Genomic DNA, 24,701 nt, shown 5'->3' with positions numbered 1-24,701 from the left:
AAGAGTTATTAAAATCAATCAATGTATTTGCCTGACAACTGAATGTCTCTGCATTGCATAAGAAAAAAGAAACGTACATCCAAACTGTTCCTTTGTTTTTTAAGTATAAAACAACAAACCCTGTCTGTCACTGTCTCTAGAGAGTTTCTTACCCTGAATGAACTGTATTTCGTTGTGTTTATTTTCATCATCTATTGCATAGATTAAATTAATAAATTAACCCGCTGTTAGAGGCTTTGTACTCGTGGGGTTTGTGGGTCTGTCTCTCCTCGGAGCAGATCAAACACGGTGAAACTCAGATGACAGCAAAACACAAGAGACTGTCACTCTGAGCTGATAAATTAGCTATTTAATATAAATAAACAGACTAATACTGTGTTTTCCTGTCTGTAAAGTGTGTGGTTTCACCGCGGGCGGGGCTGAGCCTGCTCACACACAGCTCAGCAGAGTAGAGGAGAGTTACAGTGTTGCACTGTGTTTAATGTGTTTTATGAATGATTTAAAACACAGATCTGATCAGGCTCAATAGCTTCAATATAGCTTATACTGATCAGTTAAAAAATGTATTAAACAGCTCTGTTCAATTAAACTAATCTGAAATGTAAAGAATCAAATTGACCACAAAATGACACAATGACCAAAATAGACACAAAATGACCCGAAAAAGACACAAAATGACCAAAAAAGACACACAATTACCAAAAAAAGACACAAAATTACCAAAAAAAGACACAAAATGACCAAAAAAGACACAAAATAAAAAAAAAAAGACACAAAATGACAGAAAAAAAACTAAATTACTTAAAAAAAGACACAAAATGACCAAAAAAGAAAAAAATATCAATAGCAAACATCTGATCACAGGTTGTTTAACTGATTGTTTGTGAGTCTTCAGCTGTTTGTGTATCTTCCATCATGAAGGCTGTCGGAGGTTTCGCCACACAAACTTTCCTGGGAAATGTTGTGATGTGGAACAGACGGCTGATACGAAGTCGGAGTAAATGAAATGCCAGGATGGTGACATCTTGATATGATCCGTTTTTCTGATAGAAGATGAAAAACATCAAACTGTGACAGTTTTGTGCTTCAGCGACTTGATGTTGGTGTCGGTGTGTAACTCTGTTTTCTTCCTGCAGCTCCTCGTTACGGCGTGAGGAACATGAGGATCGATGATGAGACCACCTACAGCATGCGGGTGGCCTGGCAGGTCCTGGAGCCCAGGAACATCCGCCATTATAAACTGAGCTACATCAGCGCCAAGGGAGACCGCGCCGAGGAGACGGTGAGACGGAGTTTCAGCTTAGATCTCCTTTCTCTGTTCTGTGATTTGTTTCCATCACCAACTACCACCTGTAGTGACTGAAAGCAGCAGTTCTCAACCTTTTAGAGTGGCGACCCCCAATTTAACATGCAACATTATCATACAAACAGACAAATAATGAAGCAGACAACAACTAAAACATCTCTCTGTCTGTGCATTTATATATATTTTTTATATTTTATTGTAACTTTTAATCTTTTTAATTAAAAGATGTAATTTTTTAAGTCCTTTGCTATCAGTTTAAAGGTCCATTCTGACCTCCTGAGTGTGTAACAGTCAGCTTCAAGACAGAGACTCCTTGGAAAGTAACAACTTGATACTTTGGGATTTGTCAGAAAAGACACAAAATTACCCAAAAAAGAATCAAATTGACCACAAAATGACACAAAATGACCCGAAAAAGAAACAAAATGACCAAAAAGACACAAAATGACTAAAAAAAGACACAAAATGACCAAAAAAAGACATCAAATGACCAAAAAGACTAAAACACATGAACACTTTAACACAGTGGAGACAGAGCTGACTTCTAAAATGATTTGGCGACCCCCAGAAATCATCTCGCGACCCCAATTGGGGTCCCGACCCCAAGGTTGAGAACAGCTTTCTTAAAGAATGAGATTGTGGCTACAAGCAGCTGAAATTAGGTTTCCTGGTAGTTTTTCTGGGCTCAGCCTGAGAGAAAGTTCAGGAGCTCACACATCCAGGAGGAGCTGGGGAACGCTGTTAGTATAATATGTTTATACGTTTGTGTCTTTTTTTTTAGTCATTTTGTTTCTTTTTTGGGTCATTTTGTGTCTTTTTATTTTGTCATTTTGTGTCTTTTGTGGTCAGTTTGAGTCCTTTTTAGCTTAATTTTATCAAATTTTTTGGTCATTTTGTGTCTTTTTTTGATCATTTTGTGTCATTTTCTGGTCAATTTGATTCTTTTTTGGGTAATTTTGTATAACAGAGAGATGTTTTAGTTGTTGTCTGCTTCATTATTTGTCCAAAATTCGTCGTATCAACTGAGTTTGTCTGATCTGAACTGTGAGATTCTGTTCAGTGAGCGGGGGACAACATGCAGGTTAAATTGGGGGTCACCACTCAAAAAGGTTGAGAACTACTGCTCTAGTGAACACTTTAATCATAAACACATTGGTTGTGAATGGTGAGAACACTGCAGAAAGTCTTAAACTGTTCACCAAGAATCCAGATGCTTCAGTGGAGATAACTGGAAGCTGACAGAGAAAGTAGAGTAGTTAGTGTGTAGTTGTTAGTGTGTAGTTGTTAATGTGTAGTTTTTAGTGTGTTGTTTTTAGTGTGTAGTTGTTAGTGTGTAGTAGTTAGTGTGTAGTAGTTAGTGTGTAGTTGTTAGTGTGTAGTTGTTAGTGTGTAGTTGTTAGTGTGTAGTTTTTAGTGTGTAGTTTTTAGTGTGTAGTTGTTAGTGTGTAGTAGTTAGTGTGTAGTTGTTAGTGTGTAGTTGTTAGTGTGTAGTAGTTAGTGTGTAGTTGTTAGTGTGTAGTAGTTAGTGTGTAGTAGTTAGTGTGTAGTTGTTAGTGTGTAGTAGTTAGTGTGTAGTTGTTAGTGTGTAGTAGTTAGTGTGTAGTAGTTAGTGTGTAGTTGTTAGTGTGTAGTAGTTAGTGTGTAGTATCCTGGAGAGAGAAACTAAGTGTGTCCTCTGGGTCTTTAAGATACTTTAGTGAAGAAGCTCAACGTCCCATCTGCTCCTCCAGCAGAGATCTAGATGTTCCATATGTCCCAAACACTTCATAACATCAGTTTAACACTTCATAAGAGTTAAACTGATTCATGCTTCTGTCACCTCTTCATTTCTGAAAAAAAGAGCCTGTTTGATAATGATAAATATAAGGAGTGAATGAAGTGTTTGAGGAGTCCCTCATGATGCTGATGATGCTTTATTTGGTGTCCAGGTTTCTGATTTGCCTTCAGAATCCATTCTAAGCCCACAGGGGGTAATTAGTGAGGTTTTAACCCCCCGTGGGCTGAGGAGACAATAACTGAGAGTCTGAATCAGTCTGATGCTGAAGACATCCATGTGTTCTTCTGCATTAGACAAAGTGACACCATCGATAGCAATGCTACTTTTAAAACAGGTCTGACAACATCCATCCATTTTCCTCTGCTTATCCGGGGCCGGGTCGCGGGGGCAGCAGGACATTCCTGACGTGCTTTCACAGTTCATGACATTTTCACACAACCACAATTTTTAACAAATTGCAATACAAGGTCGCTTTCACATAGAAAGTCTGGAGGAATCGGTGCGATTCAGTGGTAAAGTTGCAACATTGTGGTATTTTTCATGTGGTTTGGTTTTAAACAAATGTCCTCTTGGTCTGTTGGACAGAACGTGTGAGGGAAAGAGACTTTTTAGTGGCAAGTTGTCGACTTTAATGTGTTGTTGGAGGAGTTTTTGATCCATTCTGTGGCAATCATTGTTCAGAATTTGTTGTTTCTGTGATCGTCTGACTATATTTGGATAATTTACTTCATCATTGGAGACATTTTTCATCCTGCTGCTACCGTGCTGCTGCTGATTCTCACATTTCTGCTCAAATTCAACTCAGAATGCAAATATAAATATACAGACACATACTGCTTTTTTCTGTCTGTGAAGTGTGGTTTCACTGCGTGCGGGGCTGCTCACACACAGCTCAGCAGAGTGGAGGAGAGTTACAGAGTCAACAGCGGCTGCACTGTTGTGTTTCTGTGCACCTGAGTGATTTAAAACAGGGGTCTCAAACTCAAATTACCTGGGGGCCACTGGAGGCAGTATCAAAATGACCAAAAAGAGACACAAAATTACTAAAAAAAGACACAAAATGACCAAAAAAAAGACACAAAATTACTGAAAAAACACTAAATTACTTTTAAAAAAAGATACAAAATGACCAAAAAAGACACAAAAATGACCAAAAATATACACAAAATTACTAAAAAAGACACAAAATTATTAGAAAAAGTCACAAAATTACCAAAAAAAGGACACAAAATGACTGAAAAAACACTAAATTACTTAAAAAAAGACACAAAATGACATTACATAACATTTCTTGCGGTAACAACAACACGGCAGATAATAAACGCAGCTGCTTTTCTTTTTGTTAACGTTGTCATAGAAACAAGTGAAACAAAGCTCCAGCTGGAGCAATAAAGGGACCTTCAACACACAACATTCATATAAAACTCACATTGCAGATAAAGTTTGTGTTAACTTTGTGTTTAAACGATGGCTGCCTTGTGTGTCCTGTGTCAGTCTGAAGAGATGTTTGTGCCCAGAATGTTTCAGATGATGATGGTTTTTATTTTACGCTCAGACTTTTCTGTTGACTCCTGCCAAGGGACTGCTGATGCAAATGAGCAGCTGGTAGATAAACAACATAATAACAATGGATTAAATAAAGTAGGAGGAAGAGTTTGGGTCAAGTTCCACTCACTGGTTGTAATAACGCTGTTCAAGTGGAGAATGAGTCTTAAACTGGTTGTTGGTTCTGTGGAGACAAAAAAGGAGGTGATTGAAACAGAGCTCGTCCCTCAGTGAGGAGCTGAGACTAGTGATGAAGACGATGGCAGCCCTTCACATTAAAAGTCCTCCGTGGAGAGAAAACAAAGAGCGTGCTGCTGAAGATGATGGCAGGCCTTCAGAGCGGAGAGGAGGATGATGATGATGATGATGAAGACAGTGGCACGTCCTCAAAGAGTCGGTGTGAGGAGGAAGAGGAGAATGGCAGGTCTTCACACTAATGAGCCACAGCAGACAGAGAGAGAACAAACAGAACATACGGAGGAACGTTCCTCTCCTCAGAGACACAAACATTCACATAAATATACACATCTTATATATATAATAAACATTCACATAAATATACACATCTTATATATATAATAAACATTCACATAAATATACACATCTTATATATATAATAAACATTCACATAAATATACACATCTTATATATATAATAAACATTCACATAAATATACACATCTTATATATATAATAAACATTCACATAAATATACACATCTTATAGATATAATAAACATTCACATAAATATACACATCTTATAGATATAATAAATAGAACGGAGGCCTGAAGGGCTCAACTCACACTCTGCTGCTGCTGCTGTGATATTAAATCAGAAACTGAGATATCATATTTAAAATCACTTTAAAGAAAATAACAACAATTATTTATTTTTATTTTTATTATTCATTTAAACAAAAAACAACATAAATCACCAATGGGCAAACACAGTAAAAAGAAAAAAGAAAACAACAAAATCACAAAACCAACCTAAAGAAATAAATAAAACAACAATGATAAATAAGAACTTTAACACATTCAATAACATTAAATCTAAACTAGACACAAATGGACATCAAACATAATTACCACATAAAACATACAGCATATCAGCAAACTTAATAACATAACCGAAAATAATAAAGGGTTAAGTTAAACAAAACAAAAAACAATTATTTACTTTGTCCTCATTCAAATCCTGATCATTTTATGACTGTTGTGCACATGAGTTTCCATTTACAGTACACTGTAAAATAAAAGTTTTTTAAAAATCTGTAAAAGAAAATAACAATTCTTTTTTTTATTTTATTAATTTAAACAAAACACACTGAAATCACCGATGGGCAAACACAGTAAAAAGAAAGAAAGAAAAATAGAAAAGAAAAGAAAAAGAAGAACAAAATCACAAAACCAACCTAAATAAATACATAATTAAATAAATGAAACAATGATAAATAAGAACTTTAACACATTAAATTAAACATTAAAACTAAACTAGACACAAACAGACATCAAACATAATTTCCACAGTTTGTGTTAATATTATACGTTAATATTTCCATTTACAGTACACTTTAAAATAAAAGTTTTTTAAAAATCTGTAAAAAGTGGCAAAAAAGGTGCCAAACACTTCAACCGTCACAGTAAATATCTCTGTGTGTGTTTGTGTGTGTGTGTGTGTGTGTGTGTGTGTGTATATATATATATATATATAAAGATTAAATAATATAGAATAACTAAAGTTTTTTTAACTTTAATATGACAATTAGTGTTAAAAATGGTGAAAATAAAATTAAACAACCGTACGTTATTTTATAGATAATGTCCTAGAATAATATAACATATAATAAATAATAATTAAATATGTATAAAATACAGTAAATATCTATAATACAATATATATCTGTAGAATAAATATATATATTTTTTCTTTTTTACTTCAATTTGAAGATAAATGTTTGGGAACTTTTGCTGCCGGACATTTTACCATTTTATTTTATTTTTATTTTTGCCCTTTTTTTTTTTACATTAAATTTTAAGTTTTACTGTAAGAAAACAATTGAAAAAAATTGCCTTAATTTTACACTCAGAAATAGTATATATATTTTTTTCTATATTTTACAAAAAAAATCATTTTAATTTCATTTTCAGGACCATAAATGCAAAAAAACAAGAAAAACCCTGTAAAATATTACAGTAAATTCCTGAAAAGAACCTTTTTCCCCACTCCCCGGTGTTTTTAAGCTTTAATAATTGAGGATCCCTCACTGGAATCTTTTCCATGAGAGACCTGAGAACAATAACACGTTTACGAGTCACTCCGAGTCAGCAGAGGAACACAAAGCCGCCGTGACTCACATTATCAACGTGTTAAAGTGAGCTAAGCCTCTTACAGGAACTCCTGTCAGCTCAGATCACCTTCTTAAATATTGCAGCTTACCTTCACAAATCAAATGTAATTCAGTGTTTTCTGCAGGATTTATTTCCCTGCAGCAGCGCTCAGGTGTTTAATTTAGCAGCAGCAGAAGATGTCTGGTGTGAGGAGGGCTCCAGGAACATATCTGTATGCAGGTATAGAGGTTACATTATACTTTAAACATTTAAGAATCTCTCCTCTCCTTCTATACTCTCTGTCTCCCGTCAGCCGTCTAATGATACATGAAGTAAAGCAGCTGATTAACCTTCAGGACTGGAATCATCTTTCTGCTGCTGACCGGTTTTATATTTCACATACAGGAGCTTTTGTTGCTGCCAACTGTCCTGAGTAATGTGTGTTGGATTTATAATTTGTCAGAAAAGACACAGAATTACCGTAAAAAGAATCAAATTGACCACAAAATGACATAAAATTATCAAAAAAAGACACAAAATGACCAAAAAACGACACAAATTGACCAAAAAAGACACAGAATGACCCGAAAAAGGAACAAAATGACCAGAAAAAGACACAAAGTGACCAAAAAAAGACACAAAATTACTAAAAAAAGACACAAAATTGCTTAAAAAAGACACAAAATGACAAAAAAAGACACAAAATTACTTACAAAAGACACAAAATGACCAAAAAAAGACACAAAATTACTTAAAAAAGACACAAAAGACACAAAATGACCAAAAAAAGACACAAAATGACCAAAAAAGATACAAAGTGACCAAAACAAGACACAAAATTACTTAAAAAAGACACAAAATGACTAAAAAAAGACACAAAATTACTTAAAAAAGACACAAAATGACACAAAATGACTAAATAAAGACACAAAATTACAAAAAAAAAGACACAAAAAAAGACACAAAATGACCAAAAAAACTACACAAATTGACCAAAAAAGACACAAAATGACCCGAAAAAGGAACAAAATGACCAAAAAAGACACAAAGTGACCAAAAAAGACACAAAATTACTTAAAAAGACACAAAAGACACAAAATGACAAAAAAAGACACAAAAATACATGAAAAGGATTCAAAAATGGACAAAATGCCTTTATTGGTCATTTCACATACTAGTTTTTTTACTCCATATCTCCTCAGTGGGCGGTGTTCAGTCTGTAAGTTAACAAGTGTGAAATATCTCCCATATTCTGGACATCTCTGGATGGACAGGTGTGTGTCCGTGTGAGTGTGTGTGTGTGTGTGTGTGTGTGCTGGCCACAGGTCCCACATCAGCCTTTTCCTGGTGACAGTAAAGAGGCAGCAGCTGCTGAGCTCCAGCGGCTTGTTAAATGATCTCTTATCAAAGTGTGAGCAGCTGTGGCTGCGTTTGGCAGCCGGCCGGGTCATGAATCACCACGAGCTGCTTCACCAGCATCCAGATCATCAGATCATCAGATCCTATCTGCTGCAGCTTTGTTCTCACTTACTTTCTCTCTGGGCTCAGTGTGTGTGTGTGTGTGTGTGTGTGTGTGTGTGTGTGTGCCAGGGGAGGAACAGCAGCCATTAAAATAAAAAACCTGTGAAAAAAAGGACTCATTTCCATGGGATTGATTCCTGCGTGGCAGTTCTCCCACTTCATCTTCTCTGATGGAATTTAAACTGTTCATAACTTGTTCAGAGTCGTGGCTCAGGAGTTGTAACAAAATGAGATCAAATCTAATTAAATCACAGATTTTATGCAGCAATTTCATGCAAAGTGCTCTTCAAACATGATTAAAAACAGTTCTGCATGGTAAAAAAAGGCAGATTAAACAAGGTGTTTAACATATTAACAAGCACAGTCTGCCCCAGGCTGCCTGACGACCTTTGACCCTCTGCAGATACACTGTAAAAACATGCTCCAGAAATTAGCTTTATTATATGTAAAAATAAAATAATAATATAATGTAAAATAATAAGATTATTATTTTACAGGAGGTGTTACAGATTCCAGTGAGGTGTCCTGAATAAATAAAGCTTAAAAACTGAAATATATATAGAAATAATTATTTTTCTTTTCTTTTTTTTTTTTTAAATCTACCGTATTAATTAAGAGGATTTTTCTTCTTCTTCTTTTTTTTTGTTTTACAAATAAAAAAAAGAAATACAATTTAAAACATGGCAAAAGTTGAAAAACATCAGCATCATATTAAAGTATTATTAAAGTTTTTTTTTTTTTTTTTTTTTACAAATGCCATGAATATGTTAATTACTTTAATTACAAATATTAACCATGAAATGGATGGTTAAAATCTGTAAATTAAATTTTAAAAAATGACAATATTATTCACTTGTTTAATGGTCTGTAAAATGTTAAATTACAGTGAAATCTCTTTAAAATAAGAAAAAAATATATATATAATTAAAAAAAGAAATACAACTTTAAAAAATGGCAAACGTTGAAAAACATCAGCATCATATTAAAGTAAAAATAAAATGCATAGTGCACAGTAGTAATGCATATATATATATATATATATATTCTTTTATATATATATATATATATATATATTCTTTAAAAATACAGATAATTTACAGTAGTAATATATATATATATATATATATATATATATATATATATATATATATATATATATTACTACTGTAAATTATCTGTATTTTTAAAGAAATTATCTGTAACATAACTTACGGTTGTTCACTGTTATGTGATGCTCAGCATTTTGTAACTTTTTATTTTTACGTTGTTTTTTTTTCCCAGTGTTGCCACTCTAACTTCTGCCTCTTCTCGTCTTTATAAAACTCATTGAAGTGAAACGTTTAGCAGCACCACGAGGCCTGCAGCTCTTAGAAGTCCCAAACTTTCTCTTGAGAGTTTTTATACTTGAGTGTTTTAGTTTTTCTAATGTTCTTCATGTGAATGAGCAGTGTGGAGAATGAGAGATGTTATTGTTATTGCCATATTCACACACTACTTTGTGTCTTAACTGCTTTGTGCCTGAAGCCGTGGAGCAGCTGCTGCTCATCGTTAACTCACATCCAATCACATTCACCACCACACAACTATCAGCCTCCATCCACACCATCTGACTAACAATCACATTCACCACAACACAACTATCAGCCTCCATTCACACCATCTGACTAACAATCACATTCACCACCACACAACTATCAGCCTCCATTCAGACAAAACATCTTCTGACTAACCTGTCAACACCGTGGTCAACATTTATACAAACAGACTTTAAGACAGATATTCTCAACCTTGAGATGATTTCTGGAAGTCAGCTCTGTCTCCACTGTGTTCATGTGTTAATGTGTTGATGTGTTTTAGTCTTTTGGGTCATTTTGTGTCTTTTTTGGTCATTTTGTGGTCAATTTGTGTCCTTTTTAGTCATTTTGTGTCTTTTTTATGGTAATTTTGTGTCTTTTTTGGTAATTTTGTGCCTTTTTTGGTCATTTTGTGTCTTTTTTAGTCATTTTGTGTCTTTATTATGGTAATTTTGTTTCTTTTTTTGTCATTTTTTGTTGTTTGTAATCATTTTGTGTCTTCTTTTTGGTCATTTTGTGTCTTTTCTGGTCATTTTGTGTACTGACCTCAGAAAACTGAGCAGCGACTCCTTGGAGTGTCTGTTAGTCCAACCAAACACTGAACAAGACATTTAATGAACAAAACGTTCAAATAAACTGTCATTAAGTGAAAATACAGTGAAAGGGTCAAAGTTATGAGACCAAACCACTAAACGTCCTCTTTTCTATCTATATAACGTTATATATAACTTTATTGACACGTTGCCATGGATACGCATTGTTCTGCTTCCCTCCTGATGACGGCTCGCCTTGTTAGTGACCTGTCAATCAAAGGTAGCCCCGCCCCAAATCATACCATTCTTTATCTTCTATTTTCTTCTAAATGGGGCCATTATTAGCACTATTAACATCAGATTGTCTTGAAAAATATTTTTTACTAGTGATTGAGACCATAGTGTTGTCCTAAAAAACATTTCTGAGGTAATAAATCAAGTGAGAAGTTTTCTCATTTTGCATTGAAATGAATGGACAAAAATGCTTTTGCAGCCAAACTTAGCACCCCTGCTGGAATTTTTGGTAGAATACAGCTTAAGGCACTTCCTGGTTTGCCTCCCTGCTCAGACCCGGAGGTTGCCGCCTGGTGGAGACCAAACACAGAGCTAAAAGAGAGCTTCAATGAGAAGATGATGTGGTTGTGTTTCAACTGGATGTGGAAAAAATCTTGTTATTTTTCAAACACTATCCAGAAGAAGTTGATAAGGTGATAATAAGTCATGACTCTGTGTAGCAAGAGTTCCTCTGGGTCCTAATGTCCAGAAAAAGAACTAAAAAAAGAGAGAAACTGCAGCTTTCGAGCACACTACTTACTTCCTGTATTTTGCTCCGTCAGGGAGTTGATGCTCGGCTCTCTGCTGGCTTATAAATCCAGAAGTGAAGTGTTGAGGCGGTTCATACGTCTCTGTCTCCGTCCTGTCATGGTGGCTGAGGGCAGCTGCTCTCTGCAGCCATCTGTGATGCTGAGCTCAGTGAAGCTCCGTTATTTCCCTCTGCTGCTTCATTCACTGTCCAATAAACCAAAGCTGCAGGGCATCAAGTGCAATTCCACTGTGTGTAAACAGAGTTTCGGCTATTATTGCTCGGCAACAACATGTTGTTCCAGGAGGTAGAAACGTTGTCGAGGGAAGATTAAAAAAGTTTTAGGTGTTTTTCTTCCCGTCACAGATCTGCTGCAGCTTTTAAAACTCGGCCAAAGAATTAAACTTCCGTCTTTAGGTTTTTTAATAGTGTTGGTGGGTTTTTAAGGCCCACAATGTTGGTTTTCTGCAACCAGTGTGTGTGCTCAACTGATCAGGAGTCAGAATAATGACATGTCGTTCTTTTACTCCACCTGAACACTGAGCAAAACATTTATATCAACCAACATGTTCCACTTACTTTTGATGAAGTGAAAACACACTAAATACAAAATAAACATCATGCTTTATTAAAGAAGACTTAAAGCTAAATATTGAGACCATAAAGTCATTATGAGGTCATAAATCAAGTCAGAAGTCGGCTTATTTTCCTATTGACTTCCATACAACCTGGCTTCTTTTTGCAGCCGGTGGAGTCGCCCCCTGCTGGCCAGTAGAAGGAATAGAAGTTCTTCACTGGTTTCACTGTTTAGGCCCAAAGATTTCCACTTGATCCACACTAACCAATCAAGTTTGTCACCAGTAAAAGATAAAATAATGTAATTAATATCCAGCATATAAAGTTTAAAATAAAATAAATAAACATCAATGTTGTCATCGTGCAAATTTGATCGACACTGCCCATAACTACACGACTCTAGTAATCCTGTCTTTAACCCGTTTAAGGCGGGAAAGCATTACCCCATTTCTACCATTAAACCTGTCGGAGGCGCTGTTGTGTTATTCTACCATTAAAGAGGAAAGAGGATACGTGCTTTTGTAATATTTGTTGTTTTTTCCACTTATTTTCGGTCTCTTGGTCAATGAAATGCATCAGAATACATGTGGGAGTGTTGCAATGCAACATGGGACTTTTCCAGAACTTTGAAATCATCACCAAAGAAAGACACAAAATGACTGAAAAAAGACACGAAATGACCAAAAAAACCCAACAAAAGACACAAAATGACCAAAAAACTCACAAAATGACTAAAAAAGACACAAAAAGACTAAAAGAAAGATACAAAATGATGAAAAAAGACACAAAATGACCAAAAAATACACAAAATGACAAAAAAGAAACAAAATGATGAAAAAAAGACACAAAATGACCAAAAAAGACACAAAATGGCAAAAAGACACAAAATGACCAAAAAAGACACAAAATGACTAAAAAAAGACACAAAATGACCAAAAAAGACACAAAATGACAAAAAAGACACAAAATGACCAAAAAAGACACAAAATTACTAAGAAAAGACACAAGATTACTAAAAAAAAGACACAAAATGACCAAAAAAGACACAAAATGACAAAAAAAACAAAAAAAATACATAAAATGACCAAAAAAGACACAAAATGAGAATACATGTGGGAGTGTCTCAATGCATCATGGGACTTTTCCAGAACTGAAATCATGGTGAAGACGACTATAGCGGAGGGAGCTCAGATATAACAGCTATAAGCTCTCAAATACTTTATGAATTTCATTTCTATCTGCTACAGAAAAATCTATTATTTAGTAGGAAGAGTTGACACTTTTTAGGGGCTGATTTTAAAATCACCCAGAGGTTCTCCAGGCATTTTCTCCAGGCGTTTTAGGCCTGAATGGGTTAAAGCAGCTCTAGTCTGGTGCTGTTAGATGGTCTGCTGACTCCTAGAGTTCAGACAGTGGAGGCTCGTGGCCCAGACTGCTCCCTGGACTTTGTAGTAGATTAAATAACAGTTGAAATGGTTTTGTATGAGATTTGTTTCCTCCCATGTTTTCTCCAGGTTAGCTCCAGTTATTATGAAGGGTTAAAGCTGGTTCCTGTGTTGTCTTGAGGCTTTAGTTGTGCTGCCAAAAAAGACACAAAATTACCAGAAAAAGACACAAAATTATCAAAAAAGAAACAAAATGACCAAAAAAAGACACAAATTGACCACAAAATGATCAAAAAAGACACAAAATGACCAAAAGAGACAAAAAATTATAAAAAAGACACAAAATGACCAAAAAGAAGACACAAAATGATTAAAAACGACACAAAATGAGTAAAAAAAGAAACAAAATTACCATAATAAAGACACAAAATGACTAAAAAAGGCACAAAATGACCAAAAAAGGCACAAAATTACCAAATAAGACACACAGCAGATGAATGGTCCCGTGTCTCACCTGAAAGCGGCTCCGTCACCTGCTGCAGTTTTCCTCGGAGCGCTGCAGCTCCACCAGGTCTCCCATGGATCAGACTTAATATTCCAGAGCTGCACACAGCTTCTATCACAGCTAGATTGGGTTTCTGAATCCTATAAATACTTTATGAAACCATGTTTGCATTTACAAAGTGGAGTAAAAGGAGTGTTGCTTCAGGTGGTTGGCTCCGACTATGCATGCGGCTCGGTGACAGTTTAGAGACTTGCTGCCTTTTTCATCATTCTGGGCCACAATTGATTTGTCAAGGCCTGCAGTGTTTGTCTGACTGACACCTCGGAGAAAGTCTCGTTTTTTTTTCCCGGAGAGGGCTGTGGAGGGTTAGTGGATGGAGCCGGGCGAGACTGGACACGCTCAGAATGCAAAGCAGGCCGACAAAAAGAGGAACAGAGGAATGAAAGGAGTCGACATGAACACGTACAAGTCGAGCTGAAAGATTCATCTGAAGAAAACAAGAGTAGCTGTGTTTGTTTATCTGGAGGGAAACCTCTCAACATCCTCCTTTATACACCCAAACACAGTGATGACACGTCTGACCACATCTCTCATTGATAGCTGACTCCACTTACTCCGGGTCACCTTATATAGATATTACATACACTACTGGTCAAAAGTTTTAGAACACACCAACTTTTCCAGAATTGAATTGAAAATTATGCAGTTTAATGTCTCAGTGTACTCTGAAATTAATGCACATTCTTTATTGAGCATGATAGTGTTTTGAAAGTAAAAAAAAAAAGATTCAAAATCACATTTTATGTTGGACTAAAGGACTAAAAAAATACACAAAATGACAAAAAAAAGACACAAAATGACCAAAAAAAGGACACAAAATGACAAAAAAGACACCAAAAGACACAAAATGACAAAAAAAGACACAAAATTAACAAAAAAAGACACAAAATGACAAAAAAGACACCAAAAGACACAAAATGACAAAAAAAAGACACAAAATGACCAAAAAAAAGACACAAAATGACAAAAAAGACACCAAAAGACATAACATGACTAAAAAAAGACACAAAATGGCCAAAAAAAGACACAAAATGACACCAAAAGACACAAAATGACTAAAAAAAAGACACAAAATGACTAAAAAAAAGACACCAAAAGACACAAAATGACTAAAAAAAAGACACAAAATGACTAAAAAAAAGACACAAAATGACCAAAAAAGACACAAAATGACAAAAAAGACACCAAAAGACAAAAAATGACTAAAAAAAAAGACACAAAATGACCAAAAAAAGACACAAAATGACAAAAAAGACACCAAAATGACTAAAAAAAAGACACAAAATGACCAAAAAAAGACACAAAATGACACCAAAAGACACAAAATGACTAAAAAAAAGACACAAAATGACTAAAAAAAAGACACCAAAAGACACAAAATGACTAAAAAAAAGACACAAAATGACTAAAAAAAAGACACAAAATGACCAAAAAAGACACAAAATGACAAAAAAGACACCAAAAGACAAAAAATGACTAAAAAAAAAGACACAAAATGACCAAAAAAAGACACAAAATGACAAAAAAGACACCAAAATGACTAAAAAAAAGACACAAAATGACCAAAAAAAGACACAAAATGACAAAAAAGACACCAAAATGACTAAAAAAAAGACACAAAATGACCAAAAAAAGACACAAAATGACAAAAAAGACACCAAAAGACACAAAATGACTAAAAAAAAAGACACAAAATGACCAAAAAAGACACAAAATGACAAAAAAGACACAAAATGACCAAAAAAAGACACAAAATGACAAAAAGGACAACAAAAGACACAAAATGACTAAAAAAAAGACACAAAATGACCAAAAAAAGACACAAAATGACAAAAAAGACATCAAAAGACACAAAATGACAAAAAAAAGACACAAAATGACAAAAAAGACACCAAAAAGACACAAAATGACCAAAAAAGACACAAAATGACAAAAAAGACACAAAATGACCAAAAAAAGACACAAAATGACAAAAAGGACAACAAAAGACACAAAATGACTAAAAAAAAGACACAAAATGACCAAAAAAAGACACAAAATGACAAAAAAGACATCAAAAGACACAAAATGACCAAAAAAAGACACAAAATGACAAAAAAGACACCAAAAGACACAAAATGACTAAAAAAAGACACAAAATGACCAAAAAATGACAAAAAAGACACCAAAAGACACACAATGACTAAAAAAAGAAACAAAATGACCAAAAAAAGACACAAAATGACTTACAAAGACATGAAAATAATTAAAAAATGGACAAAATAGCCCAAGACTCCATAGAGTTAAGTTGTTAACCCATTTCTTGTTCCCTGAAAAAGGCCTACTTGTATAATTCTGAAATGTACATTATTTTCCAGTTTTGGTTAAGCTTACCTTTTTTTATTTACCTCTGGCAGTTCACCACTTACCTTTGGACCCTTTCAAGCTGTTCATTTGACTTGAACTGCTTGAATTTCAATGAAAAACTGGAAAAATTGTGGTGTTCTAAAACTTTTGACCGGTAGTGTATATATATTTATTTATTTATTTTTACTTTATTGCCTTTATGCACATTAACAGGCAATTAACATCACAAAGGAAAACAAATGAAAACATCTTGAGGTTGGGTCTCATCTGTCACACAAATAGCTCTGTAGACATATTTTATCTGGTTCTGTATTCCAAAAAAAACAGGATATTTTAGATAATAATAGTGTATTAGAGTCTTAAGTGATATAGTCTGTAACTGGGTCCACCTTCTCATAAAAACAGGGACTTTTAGCTGTCATTGTGCCGTCATTTATTCCATCGTGTAGACATGTTTCCAAAGTCCAAAAATAATAATAATAATTATGCCAGTCATGTAGGGCAGTAGTTTTCAACCTTTTTGAGAATCTCACAGTTCAGATCACCCAAAAAAGAAACAAAATGACCACAAAAAGACACAAAATGATAAAAAAAGACACAAAATTACCAAAAAAGACACAAAATGACCCAAATAAGACACAAAATGACCACAAAAAGACACAAAATGGCAAAAAAAAGACACAAAATGACCAGAAAAGAAAGAAATTTACCACAAAATGATCAAAAAAAGACACAAAATGACTAGAAAAGACACAAAATGACCAAAAAAAGACAGAAATTGACCAATAAAAGGACACAAATTGACCAAAAAAGACACAAAATGACCAAAAAAGACACAAAATGACCAAGAAAAGACAGAAATTTACCAATAAAAGACACATATTTTATCTGGTTCTGTATTCCCAAAAAACAGGATATTTTAGATAATAATAGTGTATTAGAGTCTTAAGTGATATATTCTGTAACTGGGTCCACCTTCTCATAAAAACAGGGACTTTTAGCTGTCATTTATTCCATCATGTAGACATGTTTCCCTCTCCGGTGGGTTTATATTCCAGTTTGTTCTGTGAGGCGTCTCTTCCTCTGAGTCCTCTGGTTGTTGTGGGAAATAATCTGTGATGTGATGCGTGAATGTGATCAACTTCTTTCATTTGTCACTTAGTTAATTCACTTTATTAGAAGGAAACAGACCTTGCCATCTGGCTGTTTTATTTTTAAACTGTTTTCAATTAAATATCCAGAAAAAAACCCTTCACAGTATACTGTTTATATATCAGGATCCTTATAATATTAGTGATAGATTACTGTCATTATTGACTAATCTGCCAGTTAAGACGTCTTTAAACTGCTTGTTTTGTTTGACCAACAGTCCAAAAAAAACAAAGATATTTAGTTTTAAATTATATAAACCAGGTTGAAGCAGCAAATCCTCATAAATTGGAACCAGTGAATTAATGAATTCACTTCTGTCGAATCTATGAAATGTCTCATTTAAGCTCAACATAATATACAACCACAATTCAAAGAGTTGGGAGACTATAAAATAATTTTTATTTACAAAAACAGAAGTTTATCACTTTGTTGTCTTCGTCACAATGGTTGTAAATGATCACATTCTGTTTTATTTATGTTTTGGACAGTTTTTTGGGGTCTGAACAGACATTTACTACTTATCATTACACATTTATATTAGTGATTTTAAGCTATATAAATAACACTGACTTGACTTGAGAAAAATATTAACACCTTTGTTTTAACTCCCAAGTTTAAATAAAAGATCTCAGACTTTTCAGTGCACAAAAATGTTTTTTTTCACTCGAATTTTGTCCACAAATGAGTTAAAATCCCTGTTAATGAGCAGGAGATCATCCTCCCACCTGACAGCTGTGGCTTGTCAAGACGCTGATTTAACTGCATCATTATCACACACGTGTGCCACTCTAACAGGGTCAAGTTTATCTTGGAAAAAAATACATTTAGAAGAAATTTGAACTGCGAATTTCACCTGATGTGGCTATTTATAGGCTCGACAAGTCCAATTTATCAGAAACGTTCAAGAGTAACACAAGAAACCTTCCTTCCACTGTAATAGAAAATACATTACACAATAAATACTCTGATCTAGGGCTGGGCGATATATATATATATATATATATATATATATATATATATATGTATATATATATATATATATATATATATATGTATATAAATAAAATAAAATAAAAACTAAGTCAATAATAATGTAAAAAAAAAGCTAGATAAACAAGATAAAACAATAAATAAATAATTAAGAAATAGAGCATGATAAAATATAAATATATATATATAGAAATAGACTAATAAAAAGTAGAAAATAAATAAATAAATGAATGAAATCATAAATAAATGAATAAATAAATGAATGAATGAATAAATAAAAGAGAAGATGTTATAACACTAAGATGCATGAGCAGAAAAATCTCTAAAAAATGGTTCCGGTAAAAGCCAAATACCAGATTGATTGATTGATCGATTTATATATAAAGAAAGAAAAAAAATGAACTATATCACCATATCACATTTAAAAATATATTGATATACATTTTTATATCGTGATATAGTTTATCATTATCATGTATTCTAATCTGTCCCCCCATCACTCCTTTTACTGTTTTGAAGCTGCCCATTCTTTCATTTCTTTCATGCATTTGGGGAGTTTTTTCCATAGAACAGACGCTGAGTGTAAAATAATTTCTAAATCTGTAGAACAAAAACACTGCGCTGCTTCCAGTGGCATGTTGTTCTGTGGTTGCATCCTGCAGAGTCTCATGTTCTTATAGATTTAATGTGCTGCAGCCTGTCATCCACCCAGAACCACTTAACTCTGTCACAATGAGAGGAATCCTAGTGAGCGGTCAGCGCTCCTTCTCTCAACTCTGCACTTTATTTTAGATTTCCTTCACACAGAACAACATGCACTCTGCCTCTGTGGGCCAGTTCCAGCACCAAGTCCAAAAATAATAATAATTATGCCAGTCATGTAGGGCAATAGTTTTCAACCTTTTTGAGAATCTCACAGTTCAGATCGCCCCAAAAAGAAACAATATGACCACAAAAAGACACAAAATGATCAAAAAAGACACAAAATGACCAAAAAAAGACACAAATTGACCAAAAAAAGACACAAAATTATCAAAAAAGACACAAAATGACCAAAAAAAGACACAAAATGACCAAAAAAGACACAAAATGACCAAAAAAAGACACAAAATGACCAAAAAAGACACCAAATGATCAAAAAAAGACACAAAATGACCAAAAAAAGAAACAAAATGACCAAAAAAAGACTAAAACACATGAACACTTGAACACAGTGGAGACAGAGCTGACTTCCTAAATGATTTGGCGACCCCCAGAAATCATCTCGGGACCCTAGTTGGGGCCGGGACCCCCAGGTTGAGAACAGGTGATGTAGGGATCCTGCTGCAGATGACGGGCATTCAGATGCTTTCTGACCGTTTGTGCAGGAAATATTTGAGTGTTGCAGGTGAAGAGGCCAGATGTGGAGGTCCTGCTGCCGTGGTTACACCTGTCACACTGCCAGAATGATCCCAGAAATGATCATAGAGACGGCTCGTTTTAGTGACATGAACATTTAGTTCGCTGGCTAAAAGCTAAAAGCTCTCCAGAACATCCTTGTCAATGGCACAAAATCCCCCAAAATCATGCATCAACATCTGTGGTTGTGTGTTGTGTCATTAATCTTTGGTGTTTTATTGTGAGCAGCCAGAGGAGAACCTGTAATAATCATCTGTTAATATGCCACAGCTGTCAGCAGGATGGATTATCTCAGCATACACATACATAAATTATTCTCTAGTCATTTCATTTTACTTCATATATTTGATAAAATGTATTAAATATAAATGTGTCCTTGATACAGGCTAACAGTTAGCTCTGTAGCAGTACAGTGTGTATGAGCTAACAGGCTAACAGTTAGCTCTGTAGCAGTACAGTGTGTATGTGCTAACAGGCTAACAGTTAGCTCTGTAGCAGTACAGTGTGTATGTGCTAACAGGCTAACAGTTAGCTCTGTAGCAGTACAGTGTGTATGTGCTAACAGGCAAACAGTTAGCTCTGTAGCAGTACAGTGTGTATGTGCTAACAGGCTAACAGTTAGCTCTGTAGCAGTACAGTGTGTATGTGCTAACAGGCTAACAGTTAGCTCTGTAGCAGTACAGTGTGTATGTGCTAACAGGCTAACAGTTAGCTCTGTAGCAGTACAGTGTGTATGTGCTAACAGGCTAACAGTTAGCTCTGTAGCAGTACAGTGTGTATGTGCTAACAGGCTAACAGTTAGCTCTGTAGCAGTACAGTGTGTATGTGCTAACAGGCTAACAGTTAGCTCTGTAGCAGTACAGTGTGTATGTGCTAACAGGCTAACAGTTAGCTCTGTAGCAGTACAGTGTGTATGTGCTAACAGGCTAACAGTTAGCTCTGTTGCAGTACAGTGTGTATGTGCTGCTGCTGCAGGAGGTGTTCACTTAGCGATCTCTGTTTGTTTACAACAAGCACCAGACACTCTGTGTACAGTTAGTGATACGGGTTAATTCACCATCAGCATAATTAGCCATGCTGGTTTGTTTATGATCAGCTGCTGACGTTGTGCACAGTTAGCGACGGCGGCCACAGTTGCGTCTCCCGGCTTTAGATGAGAATGAGAACTGGCAGAAGTAAGAAGTTTGAAAGAAAAGTAAAAGTAAAAGCTCCACTTCTGCACTGATTTATAAAGACAAACGGCATGAAATATGAATATAAATCAATGAGTCGTTGTAATTAAGAGCAGAGGAAGGAGAGAGGAACAAAGGAGCAGAGAGGAACAGAGACAGAAGAAGCCCGCGGGGCGAAGCAGCAGATTAGTTTCTCTCTTCAGCTGGACCATGACTCATTCAGGGATCAGCAGGTAACAAAGGCCCAGTTCACAGACAAACCAGGACACCATTAACCTGAGCAGCAGCAGCAGAGCCTCAAAGCCTCGCCGCGGCGCCTCAAAGCCTCGCCGCAGCGCCTCAAAGCCTCAAAGCCTCGCCGCAGCGCCTCAAAGCCTCGTCGCAGAGCCTCAAAGCCTCGCCGCAGCGCCTCAAAGCCTCAAAGCCTCAAAGCCTCGCCGCAGCGCCTCAAAGCCTCGCCGCAGAGCCTCAAAGCCTCGCCGCAGCGCCTCAAAGCCTCGCCGCAGCGCCTCAAAGCCTCGCCGCAGCGCCTCAAAGCCTCGCCGCAGCGCCTCAAAGCCTCGCCGCAGCGCCTCAAAGCCTCGTCGCAGAGCCTCAAAGCCTCGCCGCAGCGCCTCAAAGCCTCAAAGCCTCAAAGCCTCGCCGCAGCGCCTCAAAGCCTCGCCGCAGAGCCTCAAAGCCTCGCCGCAGAGCCTCAAAGCCTCGCCGCAGCGCCTCAAAGCCTCGCCGCAGCGCCTCAAAGCCTCGCCGCAGCGCCTCAAAGCCTCGCCGCAGCGCCTCAAAGCCTCGCTGCAGCGCCTCAAAGCCTCAAAGCCTCGCCGCAGAGCCTCAAAGCCTCGCCGCAGCGCCTGAAAGCCTCGCCGCAGAGCCTCAAAGCCTCGCCGCAGCGCCTCAAAGCCTCGCCGCAGAGCCTCAAAGCCTCGCCGCAGAGCATCAAAGCCTCGCCGCAGCGCCTCAAAGCCTCGCCGCAGCACCTCAAAGCCTCAAAGCCTCGCCGCAGCACCTCAAAGCCTCAAAGCCTCGCCGCAGCGCCTCAAAGCCTCGCCGCAGAGCCTCAAAGCCTCGCCGCAGAGCATCAAAGCCTCGCCGCAGCGCCTCAAAGCCTCGCCGCAGCACCTCAAAGCCTCAAAGCCGCCATCTACAGGCTAATGCACTTCCTCTCTGTTTTGGTTCTTATGTAATCTTAATTTTCTTTTCTGGTTCATTGGAGGATCTGTCCCACAGGAGGAGTGGCTGTGGAATAAGGAAATATTATATTATATCTCTTAGTGAGCAGGATTTTTTTGTGATTTTGAGATTTGATTTTCATCGATCTCTGCAAGTCTCAAAATAATGAAAAATATATATAATTGCTCAAAACACTGAGTGAGTTTCTCATTCAGAGAACAGTCAGACAATCATCCTGCTGGAGAAAGAAAACAATGATACAAACAGTTATTTCATCAATTTGTTGGTCAAAAATTGTATTTTCATATCGTCGTGGTTACGCTGTGATCCCCAGGGGTTGGGAGTGGGAGGGGAAAAATCTTTGTTTTGGATTTCTAAAAGACGGTGATAAAGTTTGTTGTTTATCTGAGTTTAATTGTTGTGAATGGTTCATGGGTGAATACACATTTCTACTGTTAAATACTACTTACTGTCTCAAACTCTAATTACCTGGGGGCCGCTGGAGGCAGTCTCAACATGACACAAAAAAGACACAAAATGACTAAAAAAAAGATACAAAATGACAAAAAAAAGACACAAAATGACTGAAAAAACACTAAATTACTTAAAAAAGACACAAAATTACCAAAAAAAGACACAAAATGACTGAAAAAACACTAAATTACTTAAAAAAGACACAAAATTACCAAAAAGGACACAAAATTATTTTAAAATGTCATTTGGTCATTTTGTGTCCTTTTTAAAGTAATTTAGTGTCTTTTTTTGTCATAATTTGTGTCTTTTTCTTATAATTTTGTGTCTTTTTTTTGTAATTTTGTGTATTTTTTGTGTCATTTTGTGTCTTTTTAAAATAATTTAGTGTCTTTTTTTGTCATGATCCAGCCTCCAGCGGCCCCCAGGTAATCAGAGGTAGTTTGAGTCTGTCTTTAACTCCCTGTGAACTCTCTGCTGCTGTATTTTAACTGTGGTGTGTTTGTGTGTTTGTGTTCCAGAGGACGGTGCCGTCGGGTCAGAGCAGTCTGGTCCTGCAGCCTCTGCTCTCAGACACAGAGTACAAGGTCTCCATTACTCCGGCCTACCCCGAGGGGGACGGGCCCACCGCCTCACGCATGGGACGCACACGTGAGTCAAACCCCGGTTAACTAACAGCTGTAGAGCTTCATGTTCCTCCAGGAGGAGGCTTTGTGTTTGTGTCCACCTGATGAATTCTCTCTCGTTTAACTCGCTTTTAGCTAGTTTTTGGTCTCCACCGTCCCCCGAGTCAAAGTGACTTTGGCTGCTAAACGCTTTTTTACTGAAAAAATGCTACAAAGTATCAAGATTAAACCTCTGAATCCAGGAGGTTTTGGTTCAAATTTGTCAACTTCCTATGTATTAATTTCTGTCTGTGTTTATGCATGGCTCCTTTTTCTCCACACAAACGTGGCTATCAGTCAGATTTTACGTTTTATTTTAATTAACAAAGTATAAAGCTGCAGGAACCCAAAATACAAACAAAAGACACAGGTTTCTATGGAAATGTACCATTTAAAAAATATTTTTAACCATTTATACACACAAAAACAGCAGAAAAAAATAAATAATAAAACTATAAAACAGTCTATTTGCATGTAAATTAAAAATAGTAATAGTTTTCATTGTAGAAAGAAAATTCACATTTTAAAAATGGTCTAGAAACATAAATGTGACACTGTGAAAGCTCCTATGATTGAACTTTCTCAGCTTGTCTACATATCATATATAAATACAGTTACTACTGTAAATAAAACGTATATTTTTAATAAAAAGATTAAGACTCCAGAGGGTTTAGGTTGAGATGAAAAACGATTTTCATGCATATTGCGATTAAAACTCTCACCTTTCATTCATTGATGGTGTTGAATTTCATTCTCAGAATAAATAAGACAACAAAACAACAAAAGCCAGAACAAATGCTGCCATTTTTGCACATTTTTGGCACAAAAGGACACATTTCATTTCAGACTCTGGACCACAAAGCTGGCAGCTCAGTTTGATGACAGAAAAGTGCCACAGTGTTGTTGTTGTTGTTGTTTTTTTAGCTAAAATGGATCCAGAGTATTATGGTTTGATTCTATGCCACAGTGCCAGTTGGATTTGGGTTTTTTAAGGATACTTCAAATATTTCAGTATATTTAAATCACCACACACACATATTTTCCAACATGCATGACCCAGCGGGAGAAAACTTTGTACATTTTTAACCCTTTGATACACAACAAGGGTCAAAAATGACCCAAATTCATTCCCCATGTTATTTACTGCTGCTGTGTGTTTGAATATCTTTTTTATTATTACAACAGATCATTATATCCATTTTTCCTTTCATACGTTGTGAAGAAAAACTGTTTCTGTATTATTACATCAAGTTTACACACATGGGTCTAAAATGACCTTGTGCATTAGAAGCATAGTGATACAAAAAGTGATTCACTAAATTAACAGTTTGAGTATATGTGTAACTATGTTTGTCTTATTTTGAAGGTTTAACTTTAAAAGAGTTGTTAGAACCACCAGATTATATCAGATCATATCACATACATA

At 35.9% G+C, this 24,701-nt stretch overlaps 1 protein-coding gene across 1 annotated transcript in view; it reads left to right on the top strand.

The window, feature by feature from the left end:
- LOC131984798 (collagen alpha-1(XIV) chain-like) overlaps positions 1 to 23,575 on the top strand; it is a 150,972-nt gene extending 127,397 nt beyond the window's left edge. Inside the window, exons 19-20 of the mRNA XM_059349774.1 lie at positions 1,137 to 1,282; positions 23,132 to 23,575. Of these exons, the coding sequence (XP_059205757.1) occupies positions 1,137 to 1,282; positions 23,132 to 23,281 (296 nt within the window). The 3' untranslated portion in view covers positions 23,282 to 23,575. The remainder of the gene's footprint in view (positions 1 to 1,136; positions 1,283 to 23,131) is intronic.
- Positions 23,576 to 24,701: the final 1,126 nt, after the last annotated feature.

The sequence above is a fragment of the Centropristis striata genome, chromosome 14 (genome assembly GCF_030273125.1).
Source record: "Centropristis striata isolate RG_2023a ecotype Rhode Island chromosome 14, C.striata_1.0, whole genome shotgun sequence".
In the NCBI taxonomy this organism is placed as follows: domain Eukaryota; kingdom Metazoa; phylum Chordata; class Actinopteri; order Perciformes; family Serranidae; genus Centropristis; species Centropristis striata.
Note: the sequence above shows the minus strand (reverse complement) of the source record. Positions and strands in the feature narration are given on the sequence as shown.